Source organism: Lipophrys pholis, assembly GCF_963383615.2.
Source record: "Lipophrys pholis genome assembly, chromosome: 16".
In the NCBI taxonomy this organism is placed as follows: domain Eukaryota; kingdom Metazoa; phylum Chordata; class Actinopteri; order Blenniiformes; family Blenniidae; genus Lipophrys; species Lipophrys pholis.
In genome coordinates this window covers 6,479,529-6,494,644 of record NC_137634.1, presented here as the reverse complement: position 1 = coordinate 6,494,644, position 15,116 = coordinate 6,479,529, and the positions used below count along the sequence as shown (strand labels likewise).

The 15,116-nt window shown below is 44.2% G+C and overlaps 1 protein-coding gene across 1 annotated transcript in view; it reads right to left on the bottom strand.

Moving 5' to 3' along the window:
• Window positions 1-8,517, bottom strand: part of slc8a4a (solute carrier family 8 member 4a) — a gene marked incomplete at both ends in the record, with an annotated part of 34,491 nt that extends 25,974 nt beyond the window's left edge. Inside the window, 2 exons of the mRNA XM_080482718.1 lie at window positions 6,499-7,016; window positions 7,174-8,517. Of these exons, the coding sequence (XP_080338844.1) occupies window positions 6,499-7,016; window positions 7,174-8,517 (1,862 nt within the window). The remainder of the gene's footprint in view (window positions 1-6,498; window positions 7,017-7,173) is intronic.
• Window positions 8,518-15,116: the final 6,599 nt, after the last annotated feature.

Sequence of the window (15,116 nt, the reverse complement as noted above, 5' to 3'; positions counted from 1 at the left end):
ACTGACTCCAGCAGACTCCAGGCTGATTAGTTTTATAATTCAGCCTTACAAGTAAAAGACGCCCTTTCTCCCTCCGTCGGTCTCATCTCCAGTTAGATGTTAGTTAGACCGCAAAACTAACAGGCTCAAAGAAATAATCAGAAAAGACCTGAATGTAGTTCCACTTTGGACAATTATGGCGTGAATATAATTTAAACTTTTTAAATCAGCTCTTTTGAACTGTTTGGAATGAATGGGAATGTGTCAGTCGTTAAAGTCAAGTAAAATAAATGATAACAAACAAAGAAATGAACAATGGTACTGAATATAATGGCAGACTGTGTAGGCTGTTATCTTGGCCTTGTGTGAGATTTTGTTTTGGAAATTGGAGGGGTGAGCCATCCTGTAAAGAAAATCTACCTTTGAGGAGTTTGAAATCTTTAAATGTCGTAGGTTATATTCCTTCAATCCACCTTCTTGGTTCAAAATGTTTTTCTTGAGGGAATCAAATTCTTACCGTTACATTAGGTGATATTAGAGGGAGTACTAGTTGATTTCCAGTGAAGAAGAAGATGACGTCTTGCTAGTAAAGAAGTGAAGGCTAAAATTATCCAAAAGCCTGCAGGTAAACTGCCAATGTTTCTCTGGGAGTCCGAATGGGGAGAAAGATGTATTCTCATTAGGAGTATTTTTGACATGGTGGAATGTTTCAGCCAGAAGGAAGGAAGTAGTGAACAAGAGTAAAACATATGAGTTAGATTTACAGGGTGATGCGTGACATTTGTCACACTTGTCGGCGACGTTAGGATAGATGTGCGACAGACGAGCTTTGGAGTAGTGAACCCTGAACACTACCTTGAACGGCACGAGTGTGACGCGAGCACAATTTGAGCTTTCATGAACTTTCTTTTTTTTTTTTTTTTTTTCTTGAACTTTCTTAAGAGCAGCGTCCTCACAGTTCATTCCCAGCTCCTGCTCCCCAGCCCTCTTCGCTTTAGTGACTGGGGAGCTGTGAAATGATAATAATTTGCTATAAACTTTAGAGATGGGTGACTTTTGAAGTCGTGCGTCTCAGAAAGTCCTCCCGCCGTCGGCTCTGTGGTGCAGCGGTGCAGGATGGAAACAAAGCCTGAGCACAGTGTCTGATCTGAAGGTATCGAAAGAGATGAGAGGGAGGGCGAGATGAGATCAGTGAAGCTGCACAAAATACCATCTTTGTTGAAGTCCTTAAAACATTTCAGGCTTTTATCAGGTGGAAATCACTGCTCTATACCATTTTATTCTACTGAGGATAGATGTCCAGTCCATCACAGAGAGAGACAGACACACATAAGTATCTTCAATTTATACTAAACAATTCACCTGATAAGCATGTGTTTGGACTGTGTGAGCCTCAGTATACAAAGAAAACCCATGTGTGCACAGGGAGAACATGCAAACTCCACAGATAGGCCACAAGCCAAGACTTGAAAAGGCTATTGGCACTGTGAGGCAAAAGTGCTCACCACGACAGCACTCGTATTTTTCAGATAAAGCCGGTTATTTGGTGCGTTTATTTCTCTCCACAGCCTGTGACTTTGCAGAAATATTTGGAGCTTGTAACTCTCATCTTCGAAAGAAAGTAAATTTCCCAGAAGTGCTACCTCGAAATATGAAGCTGTTCTTTAAAAGTTGTTGGTTCCCTTGATGTGTTTTACTGCCAGTGAGTTTGAAACGGCCACTGAGAGAATACATTTCACGAACGCTCTATTCATTCCTGCCGCATGCAGGCCGATGTAAACTGGCTTTTGCAGCTCCGGCTGGATTCTATCAACACTGTGAAGACCTTGCTCGGTGCAGATCACATTTCACTGTGTATCGGTCATCTCCGCCTGCCTGTCGGCACCAGTCCTGATAGTTTCTGGGTAACATGCCCTGCTACTGTATCTGTCAGACTCGCACTATATTTCCTGGGCGCTGAAGATTGATCTCCGTTCCACCTGGAACAATCATAATCTCTTCTGCCTGCGTGCAACAATCTGGAGACTCCTTTTATAGGATCTCATAAAAATGGAGAGGTTGTCTCACATTTTCTGAGGCGGCCGATTGACAAAGCATCTCTACTTTGTTTCCACAATGATTACGCGGATTAACTTGGATTAACGTGAGAACAGAGGAAATCTCTGGCGCTGTGATGGGGAGTGTCACCTGCAGAAACAGGGACCAAACGGCTGTGTCTCTTCAAGTAGCTAAGACCTCTTTCTATATTAGAGCTTTCTTCCTCTCCACAGTTCGTGTTGGATTGGTGAGGTTGCTTGTATTTCCCCACACAAATCCAAAGACACATGAGCACTGGAAACTCCACGGTGCCTCCAGGTACGAGTGTGAGTGGATTCATGCTTCTCTATTCACCCTGGGAGAGTATTTCTGTTTTCTAGCCTCTGCATGCTGGCAAAGGCTGCAGTCCCCCCCTGAGACCCGGACAAAAACGCAGCCAGGCAGGAGAGCAAGCAATAAGCATTCAGTTAAAGCCGGCGTGTTAGCACAGATCTACAGTGCTGAAGTGTCCTTGAGCAAGATATTGAATCTCCACTGGCTGTGAAGAGGCTGCAGAGTGGACTGAATACAAACGCCACGCAGCTGCCCTGTGAAGAAATATGCCTTTCATATCTGCATAGTGAAAATAACAGCGTTATCGTGCCATCGCTGTGTTGCTGGATTATCATATAGAGGAAATGTACAAGGATTTAAAAAGTAAAAAAAAGGGTTTTGACATTGATACTGATGCATGACTCTACACCTGATATCTTAGTTGCACAATGGTGCGGCAGCTTCACGGAGAACGGCCTCCTAATGACATCTGAGCTATTAGGCACCAGGCAGACATTCAAATCTGTTTCTAGTCTATTGCCATGCGAACATTTTGCTACTGTGAGGATCTGTTGTAAATACTTGACAGGGTAATGTGACGGTGACGATGTTAACACGCAGCTGCTCAGCGGTGCAGCATTGATCCTTTCTTGTTAGACTCATTGGCAATACACCCATTAATAATGTAAACACAATGTACAGATCGTTACTGGGAAGGACTCTGGAGCTGGTGTTTGCGCTCAATGAATATCTAAGCAGTGATATACCTCAGTATTTTAAGTTAAGTGAAGGCCCTTCATCATGTTTTTATCAGTCCCATGGACAGTAATAGGGCCCCTGCTGGAACCACAAACTAAGATAATTGGCGTCCTGTAGTTGCTGTAGTGAAAATGATGGGTCAGCAGGCAGAAGATGACCTTGGAAAAGGTTTCAAAGTGTGTGTTCCAACCACCTTACACCCTCACCAGACCTTCAACCATCTTAACGCACATACTTTGTCATGTTTTGTTTTTTTTTACATTATAGGATATTACTGTTACAGCTGTTGGAGCATCATAACATTTATATCACTTTTTGTTGAAAAGTTGTGAATCATGCTTTCATTATACATCATACAACCAGTATTTGTGAAGATATTTCAACATAGCAGGCTGATTAACCAGGTTTGGGTCACCGGCATGGATAAAAACAGGATTTCCAACTTGATTACTGAGTAAAAACCATCAGAACGAAGGTTTATGTCAGTGCTGCTTAAACCGAGAAAAGTCTTCTTCCTCCTTGGTGAGTCCACACAAAAAGCATATGATCAGACAGAGGTTTTAGACGCTTTCGGCTAGTTTAACATTACCGAAGCCCGACTGCGCTTCTTCATTTTTATCCGTGTTTTCAGGAAGTTCAGCATGGCATCGATCCTGACTGCAATAAGCACGAGAAATAAAGAATATCAGGGTATTGATTTTCCTATTCAGAAGTGATCCCCTCACATCTCTTTGATCTTAGCTTATGTAACTGCCCCCGTTTTTCACTCCTGCCTCACTTACTGTATAGTGCCACACATTTCGAGGCGCTAACAAAAACAGATACGGACTTATGCTATGCACAGGCATCAAAGGGGGCCCATACAGATCTTCCCCTAATCCATAAATGCCGGATGTAAAGTGTATGTGTATGACAACCTGTTTATTTTGGCTCAGATGTTTGTGTCTGTACCTCATAATCTATTTACTGCACTGCAGAATTTAGATGGTAAATTATTATTTAACTGCACGCCTGGATTTTAAACCGCTGGTCTTGGCTTCATGTCAAAAGCTTAAAATCTTGGCTTCCTCCTCTTATGCTCCTCAGTGAGCTCACACACACATCGATAAGGAACGGCAGCTGTATATAGACAGAAAGGCACACAAAGCTTTCGACACTGCAAGAAAGGCACACACAGAAGTGCCTGGAGGCCCGCTGCCGAGTGTCAGCTCTTTGTCCTGGACGCCCGGGGAAACACTCGGGTAAGAGAGGCCCGCTCTGTTCGAAAAATGAACTTTGGCAGGGAAGGGGCACAGAATGTGTATGAAAGAGAGGAAAAAAAACACACACACACACACACACACACGCACACAAACTATACATAAACAAAAGCTGAAATGCTTGTACATGACAGTCAAAAAACACACAGCGATAGGGCTTCACCTGCATCTTTTAACAGGCCTGTCTGAACACTCCAAATTAAACAACCTCATAAAATATTCAGTTTGACTCAAGCATCTCGAGGAGCGCAAAGCGAGGAGCAAACTGTGATTTGGTTGACTTGAAAGCTGGCGAACTTTGGCTCGGGTTCAACATCAAGCTGTGGTAAACACCTTCAGGGGGCACGTCGAGATGAATGCTGCCCTTTCCAAAAGATAAAATTAGAAAATTAATTTTGATTCCCCTTAAAAGACGCTGCGGCTTGACTCGACCTTGCAACTGTGATTCAAGATCTGAGTCAAACCTTTTTTCACCTGTGATCACAGAGCTTTCATGCTTTTCCCCTTTAAGTCCTCGCTTGCTATTCCGAGGAGCAAAGGAGTAGCTGAGAAACAGCTTTGGCATTTCTTAATGCATGTGGGTTTTCTTTTCAACTGTTATCTGATAGCAGGCCGCCGCTGTCCTGCCAGATCCCGCTCACCACCGTCTTCCCTCTCCCGCTGCATGGCGGCTGTTGAGGGAAGCATGACTCCAGATAATATAAAGTGCGCAGATGCTTGTGTCGCTGTCAGCTCGCTATAGTCAGATGAGCAGAGTCTTGGCTCAGTATGTGAGGATTTTATCTACTGCTCAGACTCCGTCTGAATGCGGCTACAAGCTGCCTCCCTCATCTCGCTCTGTTATACACTATTGACTCATTAACTGCAGTTTCTGTGGCTGCCTGCGCGGCGAGAACTTTTGGGACTCCTTTAACCCCCTCCTCCTCGTGCCTAATTGCTCTGGATGCTCGAGCAGCTCTTTTTAGTTCCCCTCCGGAGCGACATTTTGTTTGATGTAGGCTTAAAGTGGATTCAGCGCACAAGCACGCCCTTAATAAGACACACACACACACACACACACACACACACACACACACACAGAGACCGATGCATGAAAAGCAAGATAAAAGTGCACAAGCAGAAACTGCAAAGTGCACACTACCAAATTCAAATCTCACCTGCCATGCGAGGCAAGAAAGAGACAAACAGGGAGATCTGCATTCTCTTTGACACCATGTATTCACCTGCCTTTCCTCCCACTCTGCCGACCTACACAATACACCTACACACGAGCCCTGAAAGCCTCCTCGCACAGACGGCTTCATCTGACACATTTTATTCCTCTTGTTTAGCCCTTTAGCGCGCAGCACATCATTTATGCAATGAGGTTGAGCAGTTGACAAGCATTTTGTGTGTTTTCTTAATAAATGGGAATAAAAGAAAGGTGCTTAATTGCCAGGCCTTTTGCTTACAATTTTATGGAACAAACACAAGAGTAGCCATCATTCAGCTGACCAGTTCCACGCAATGTGGAAGAGAAGAGCTGGTAAAAAAATAAGAAAGAAAATCCAGTGCTCTTTCGATGCACTGTCTCTCCTCCTTGATCTTTTTTATCTGCCTCTCTGCCAGTGAATCCAGTGAATCTTTTTGTAGAAATAATCAAGCGTACTTCACCACATGCACCTGTTTCTTAAGCTGCTCAACCCTGGTCCCCTACTCACCTGTCGGATTTTCGTTCCTCGTCTCGGTCGCTCACATACACTTCGCTTTGTTTCTGCAAGGGAGTGCTGCATTACAATCAACTCCCATATAACCTCAGCAGAAATCCCAGAGGGCTGCATTAATTCGGCACTCATTCATAGAAAACTGTTTCTGTGCTGCTCATACTTCTTCTTTTCTTTCTTGTTCTTTTTCTTCAGCTGCAATGTTTCATTATCTGCTGTACAATTATAACCTCTTATCCTCCCACGTCATGTGTCTGTAGGATCTAAACTTCTCAGAGCAAATGTATCCGTGACTCATAAAAATATCAGTTTTCATCCATTAACAGAACGGATAACTTACAGTAATCAAGCAGGACTGTTAAACAGACCAGTGTGTGGGCTGTGATGTTTAATCAAGTGATGCAAACTAACAACAAGCTTTCACAAAGAGAAGAAGAATTACCACTCACATGGTCTCATCGTTCTGGAACTCCAGCTTCCCCGACACCTCGTCGTAGTCCTCGCCCGCCTTCGCAGTGCCCTCCACGGTGTGGTAGGGGATGGCCACCTTCCCCCTGGCCCCGGACGTCCGGTGAACCTTCACCTGCATGCTGCCGATGCTCTCGCTGACCCTCATCGAGTTGCTCTCGAAGGTGAAGATTCCGGCGTGGTCGTCGTCATAGATGGTGACCGTGGCGGTGTGAGCGCTGCCAAGGGCCGCCTTCGGGGGCACGTGGGGGGAGAGGCCCACCGTGCTGTTGCTGGAGGTGATGGAGCTCGGTTCCAGGACAGAGACTTCGGCCCGGTGCACAATGCGTGGGTTAGTGAGGCGCACGTAGAAGTGCTCATCCTCTTCGAAAATGTCATCGTCAATAACGCCGACAGTGAACTCCTTGGTCGTCTCGCCAGGCTTGAAGACCAACGTGCCCTCAGCAAACTCGTAGTCTGAGCCTGCATTAGCAGTCCCGTCCTCTGTCCGGTAGTCCACCTGTGTGGTACAAGGAGAGAAAGTTTATGAAATATTCAGTCACTGGAGTCATAATAAAATGTTGAATTATTAATATTTTACGTCCCGGGCAGTTAAAGCTTATTTTAAATTGACCTTGATGCTTTACAGTATTTCTTTTATTACTTTTCTCTCTTACCTTCACAGTGCAGCCGCTTTCTCCGCCGTGCCGGCTCACTGACAGCTTAAGTGAGCCACAGTTTTCAAAGCACTGGTAGTGAGAAGGGTCAAACTGCAGGTAGATGGTGTTAGGATCTTCCTCTTGCCCACTGGCCTCATGACAGCTCACCACCTTCCTGGCCTGGTCAGCCGCGTGCTTTTTCAGGATGTTCCCAGCTCCGATCATCATTCGAGTGGCTTGAATGCGGTAGAAGGCCCGGCTCTTCTGTTGTTGCACCAGCACTTGGTAGTTGGCCATCTCGATCAGCTGCTCCATGTCTTTCTCCGGGTGCCTTTGCTTTAGGTCTTTCAGAGTGCGCGCCATGTCCCGACGGGCTTCTTCTTCCTGATCCTGCTCCGTGCTCATCCCACCGCCTTCCTCCACTCCCTCCAGCATCCCATCCAAAGCCTCCTTGGGGTGAGTGTGGGAGTTCACCCCCTGCCCGTCCATCTCCAAGTCCATTTTAGTGAACATGGCGTCCCCCTCCGACTCGATGATGATGCCACGGTTCTTGTCAGCCCGATAACGCTTGTGGACGTACTTGTAGAAGAGCAGACGCCGGTCGGCGATCCAGGCTTGTAACACACAGAGAGGGAAGAAAAGGAAGGTGAGGACTGCCTCCCAAACCTCCACCTCTCCCGGGGAGATCACAGACAGTATCAGGTACAGCCAGATGTAAGCGAAGATGCTCCAGGCGGCGGTGACAAAAAACACCCGCAGGTGCTTTATCTTGCGGGTTTCATTCTCTGGCACCACGTAGACGCAGATAGCGATGATGATGAACATGTTAAATGCAGCACTGCCCACGATGGTGCTGGGACCCAGAGATCCGGCTTCAAAGTTGTGACCCACCACTTCAATGACGGACAGCAGGATCTCTGGTGCCGATGAGCCCAATGCCATCAGAGTCAGGTTGGACACCGTCTCGTTCCAGACGCGCACTGTCGTCGTTGTGGTTTCCCCATTTGGCTTCTTGATGGTGATCTCCCTCTCCTGAGAGGTGATGACCTCAATGGAGGACATGAAACGGTCGGCGATGATCGACATACCCAGGAACATGTATATGAGAGCTGCGAAGTAAACAATGGCACGCGCCACCTTGTCGCCCACCGCCGGGTTTTGGGGGTTCCACATGGGGAGCACCACGCCCTCCGAGCAGTTGTCTTCACTGGAGCAGTTTCCCGGCGTGCTCCCGGCATCTTCATGGCTGGCGCTGCCAAGGGAAAAATGAGTGATTCCCGGGAGGAGGAACAGCAGCACGGAGCTGAGCAGGCGCGGGGTGATGGGCCGAGCACAGTTCAATATACGCTTGTGCAGAAACATCTTGTCTGGAGTCGTCTGATGCTGGAGATCAATGTTTGTCACATGTGCAAGTTTGTACAAATGTCTGAAAGAGACAAGAGAATGAAGTGTGTTTGTGGGGGTGAGTGAGACAGTTGCACTGACTGCGTCACATTTTCATTATTCAGAGTCTTATTCTTGAAATGTCCTTTACAATATTGGTTTTAACCTCACAGAAGTACTCACAGTTATGCACTTTTGTATGCAAATGACGTGGGAGCCAGCACTTTGGCTGGTCCGAGTTTGGAACGCCAGAAATATTGGCACCTACTAATCGTTGAGTCACCGACTTTGAGCTCCCCTGTCCGACTCCCACACATATAATGTGGTCATTCTGTTCTAAGCGGCAGTAAAGAATTCTGCCCTCTGCACCTGTAGTATCGAGGGAACAACTGACTCAGTCCATTGTGCGCTGTCAAGTTCGATGAAACTCCAAAAATAATTTCTGACAATAACAAGAAAAGCTCTTGCAGGCAGATTGATGCAGATCAGTGGTCTTCACTATTTGAGGTGGGTCTTTCCTGGTGTATAAAACTATAAATCATTTCCCTATAGTCATGATAGTTGCTGAGTATACATGCAGACAAGTTAGTTATGTCGAATTAACACAATATAAGTCAGAATTAGTTTTTTTGTTGATATAGACCAACTGTGTGAAACACATCTTAGTTCAGGAGCCACATAAAGCCCAATTTCATCTTGAGTAAGCTGGACGTGGAGAATAGTCCCATAGGGACCTTTATATTTAAACTTTAAGGTTTCTCCTTGTTGCAGCATCGAGTATACGTGATGAAAAAGTCATTGTGCATGTTTTTACAAATTCATCCTGACAGTACAGCTTTGAGGCGAATGCTAGTTTCCTAACGATAAAGTATCTATCTTTCATAGGCATCATCACTGATATCTGAGCTCGGGTCTGAGTATCATGTTGTTTCTACTAATGTTAGGAAATTTGTTTTGTTTTTTTTGATTATGTTTTCTTTGAAATTATTATCATTTTCCTGGTTGCTTGGTGAGCAGGTCTGGAGCCTGTTGTGAGCTGGTTTTGGCCCACAGACCTTATGTTTGACACCCATGGTATAGACCCTGGCAGACGTTTACAGTAAAATCTCATAAAGTGATACGAAATGACAAATTATGTGAAAGTTCAGAGAGCTGAGAGGCCCATTGAATATTAGGCCAGTTATTATTTCCCTATGTTTAACAACCAATTGATTTATAGAAAGGATGATTTCAGGTTTTGTTTTTTTTACAGCTATACAGCCTTGCTCCAAACTGCAAGTGCCTAAAAGGGTAGCAAACACTTTTTTCTTTTTCTTTTTCTTGCATTTTACGTAAGCCATAATCTATGTCAGGAGACAACTTAAAATAAATTCACAGTACTTTTCTTGGCAGCAGCATCTTCACAGCATCAATTCTATTCAGAGGATTAACATCAACATCAGTATGAGGAGAAGGGAAAAAAGAGGAGAAAAAGAAATATGCCAGGTGAAGTAATGTCATGCTTCCCAATTAAACTTTCAAGACCATCGCCACCTCAAAAATAGGTTGCCTTCATACAGCGGAGGGGATCTGACAACGCGTTATGTATGGCACATACTCTCATTGACATGCAGCAGAGAAAAGCTGCATTTTCCACTCTGACCTGCACGTTTCCCATCAAGGATACATCTCAGGATGCATTAAAAAACAATGCAGCACGGAGACAGGAATGAAGTTGTCATTTTTTAGCTCATACATAAATGACGAACAGGTTGTTTTTGTGCAACAGCGTGACACCTGTCTGCAGATTGGATTGGGTGAAACGTGAGCGAGATCAGCACCTTGGACAGCTCCTCCTGTTACTGCCAAGGCCATCCTGCAATAAGTGAAAGTACCTGTTTGGGGGAATGAGGTATTCCTGAACATTTTCGTGATTGATATCACCAGTGAACCTTTCAACTGTCAACAAAATCTAAATCTTAACACAATTGTTCTGCACCGGCTCACAACCATGCACAAATTTTCTGGGGGTTACTTTTCTATGGCAAAAACAGGTTCTCCAACTGGTGGGAATCCTGGAATAAAACATGTTTTTTGACAAGACAGACACAATCAGTCAGTATCTTTCCATCTGCTCTGCTCTATAGTGCTCTGTGGCGTGGGTTCCTCACTTTACCAGAAAGAAGCAAGCTAGCAAGACACAGAAAATCAATACTAGAGATACATGGTCGTGTTGCCTCGAACAAGACTGAATGTTTTGTGGATTATAAGGACGCAAACTAGAGTTTTGTACTGCATACACAACTGAGATGTCACTTTTTATTTTCATTTTTAACCTTTAACAATTCCGAAAAGTAGCCAAATCTAAAATAAATAAATAAATATATAGTCAGACCCAAATAAATAAAAAATTATTATATCCATCTGCATGCTCCTATTTGCAAAGCTGAGGTCTCAAGCTGGCAAGACAACACTTAATGAGTCACACTTTGATGCCTGCGCTTAATGTGTGTCTTTGCATGTGTGCAGCGTCTCTTTCAAATGGTGACAGTCTCGATTTGTATTGAGACTCTTCATAAATGTCATCTTTACTATTTAGGGAAGAAGAAGTCAGACAGAAAGAAAACAAAGCAGCAGCTACGTCTTAACAAAAGGTAAAACAGAACATGAACTCCTTCAATCAGTCAGACAAAAAAACAATCAACCTAAATCTACACAAACACATGCCACTCATGCAGGATTATGTGCTATTGTGTATGTATATGTGTCTTGTGTATGGTTATTGTTCTTGTTCTTGATACCGCAAGAAACAGCATTACTCACCTGGGTGCCGTTGTCAGTGAGTCAGCCCAGTGTGGAAGTTGTGGCCTCAAGAGGTGAACTTATCTTTCATATTGCTCTGTGGAAAGACAGGCCATCGTCAACTGCTAAGACAGAGTTTCATAATGAGCACAAAGAGGTGGAAATGATTCCACACTGGAGAGTTTTAAGAAGCTTATTATCAAACAGATATGTGAGACAGAACAGACAAAACACAAATACATCAATGCTGCTGCAGAGCAGATGGATTTTTAAAAATGCTAAGTTACAGATGGCTTTCTAAGACAAGAGGAAAAGACATTACAGATGCAGAGAGATCCCATCAGTAGGCTGTGCATGAGGCACAAACAGACTGGTCCATTCCGTGCTCACAGCAGTCCCAACAGATATCCTCACAGAAAGCCCAGAATCTCAGCTGGATCCTGGTCACAGCGTGGCTGCACCAGTTCACCAGAGGAAGACACCCCGTGTGCCATTCACACAGCAGGCTGGATTAATGCTGTTGGCTTGTTGCGCTGGTGTCTTTGGAAATGACGCGTCGCTTCTTCACAATGCCCCCCCTCCTTTCTGACAGGTACCCTACCTCAGTAAACTTAACACAGTCGGATTAGTTCCTCTTATTAAATCATCATTGTTCCACCAACACCGACACCTCCCGCAAAGCTAAGTGATTTCTCCCAAAAAAAAAAAGAAAGGAAAAAAGAGACACAATCCTCTCCAGACTGCGCGCGATTGTTGATGCGTAAAATAAAAAAATAAATTACTGACTCTGTCCTCATCCGTCCCGCTTGTACCATTCAGGAAATTCTCCCAAACTAAAACGCTTTAAGCGTGTTGTTCTGTATCCGAAAGAGAAACTGAGTAGAGGAGTAGAAAAGCTTCCCTCCTTCTTCTGCTTCTTCTTCTCCTGTTTCTTCTGTCTGAGCTGAATAACGCAAAGAACCAAACAGGACTGCACATGAGAGTAGGCGTGAAGGAATGGCAAAACGCACGGATCAGGACAAGATGGACAGCAAGCAGACACACAGAAGGAGTATGGTGTTATGGAAATGGAAGGTCTTGTCTTACTCTTGCGGTGGACAGCATTGGCACAAGACAACGATGAGCGAGAAGGAAGGGAGAGAGAGAAAGAAAAAAAAAAGCAGTAACACTGCAGAAACAGGGGAGGAGACGTTGAGGAGCAGCGCTACACGCACGGCTGGTCCTCCTGACTGCGCATCAGGAGTCCAGCATCAATGAGCGTCTCATTGCTGCCCATCAGCAAGAGATTAAACTGGAATCTGAGAGAGAGAGAGAGAGAGAGAGAGAGAGAGAGAGAGAGAGAGAGAGAGAGAGAGAGAGAGAGAGAGAGAGAGCCGCTGTTGGGATCTCAGATGTTGCTGCCTGTGGGTCTGCTGGGGGTTGGTGGTGTGATGTGGATGGGTAGGAGAGAGAGAGAGAGAGAGAGAGAGAGAGAGAGAGAGAGAGAGAGAGAGAGAGAGAGAGAGAGAGAGAGAGAGAGAGAGAGAGAGAGAGAGAGAAGTAATCATTTTATTTCTGGTAACACGGCAGAAAATAAATTGACGACTTTGCTATTTAAACTATGTCAGTATTTGGGTGAAAACAAAACATGGCCTCGGAGTGGAGTCAGGCTAAAAGTTAACCTCGAAGTTCACCCAGCATGCGGCATTTCTGGAAGAAAAAGAAAAAGAAAAATCTGAGAAAATAGCCCCTGTGGTGTCATGACTTCATGTCACCAAGTTTCAGATCCACAGTAGGTTAGGTTACAGACACAAACAAGTTGCCAGACTATAAATTAGATTGGTTTGACATGACCTGGGGTAAAATGAATGAATTCAGCACTCCTCAACCTCTTTTGCTCCTCTAATGTATAAAGGATTGAACAACACTGATAAAATGTATAAAATGTTGGCTGCTGTCTGACCCTGGTTAGTTAATCATGTTCACCCATCCACCCAACCTTTCAAAACCGACTAGTCTCCTCCTCCAGGTTGTTTGTGTGACTGGGTGTGTTTGGCTTAACTGTAATGTTTTGGACAAATCACACACTGGGTGATGTTCCACAGCATTTCATAGAGGCAACTGTAGAGACTAATAGGGAAAAAAAGAAGCATTGTATTATATAACATCACTGTGACCACCAAAGACTGAAAGACGACTGAAACTCTACAAGCAAAACTACTTTTACTTTGGTTAAATTGTACTGAATTATAAGTACTGTTGCTCCCACGGAAGGAAAACTACACATTATTCTTACTCAATATTCCTCTAAGTAGTTTTAAAGTTTTAATACGTATTTAATTGCATCATCTATGGCAGCCATTCAGTTTACTCAGAGCTCATTTCTCAGACAAACAAAAACGACACCAACGAAGAAGAAATGTTCTCTGCTGAAAGAAAAAAAATATATTGGGTACAAAAAATAAAGATAAAATATGAATATGAATTCTAATTGTGGATATAATCAGTACTGTATGGAAGAAGGACTAAAATGATACAATAGAAAAAACAACAACAATACCTGAAAATACTACTGAAACACATGTGGATTTTTGTAGCTTGTTACTTCCATACCTGCTTACACTGAACTAGACACGCTTTAATAGCTTTAATATGAGAATCTACTCATTTAAAACCATTGCTGAGTGAAAAACTGTTTATCAAAATCCACCAATGCTGTGATATAACAAGTTAGCAGTTGTTCACTAAAGAAATCCTAGATTGGGTGGATTTTATTCAACAAGTTTTATGATATTGTTTGTTTGTTTTTTAAGATGGAACAAAATGGAGGACTGCAGTTCAGGATTTCTTCTGATCAGTGATCATGCTTCTTCATCTGATCAGTGCTCATCTATGTTGTGTGTCTTTGGCCGGTTTATTCTTCTGATCCCTGCCCGCAGAAGCCCACGTGTCATACAGTATGTCACCATGTTCACAGCCGTTCAGCGTAACCAGGTTATCATGCTTACACTTAGCTTTTCATTAAGCTGGCATGCTGCGTTAATCTCAAAGGACAGCCGAGGGTGAAGCACTCATCACCACCATCATTAGGATTAACCGTGACTGTCCATCAATGTCTGTATCCAGCAGCATCCGCTGGATGTTGACGCTGGAAGTCTGACAGTGCGGGTGTTGTCATGGCCGGAGCTGCACCGCCGGCCGAGCCCAATATTGTTGCTTTCATTTGGTGGAAACTCATTTGGTTTTTACAGGTAGATGGCTGCCTGCAACGATTGTGGAACAGAGACTGGAGGGAGTGATTATGGCAAACCCTGGAGGGAAATAGAAAATATTAGACTGAGAAGTGGAGGACAGAAAACATCCCAAACACTATGAGTGAGAGGAGGAGGAGGAGGAGGAGGAGGAGGAGGAGGAGGAGGAGGAGGAGGAGGAGGAGAACGAGGCTTGTGTTCCTGTTGAGAGGAGCCAGTTTTAAAACCACATGCTGACAGTGGTGGAAAGGTTTCTACTGTCACCTGTGGAGATGCTTCTCCTGAATAAACCAACACATCCAATAAACTGTACATAAAACAGATCACTGCCCACGTTAGGGCAGATATCCAAGCATTTCATTGAAGAGAAGGAGAGGGTTTTTGAACATTAATGTCAAGTATATATCTGTGGGCTAAACCCGAAAACAGTTCCACACGTCTGACTCAAACTAAAGAGGGGTATTCAATCGGGTTTAATCGGATTAAATAGAAGACTGAGCGGCATAAACTGAAAATTTTGACCTACTCTTATGAGGACTCACCGCTTCCCTTTGCGTTTCTGCAGAA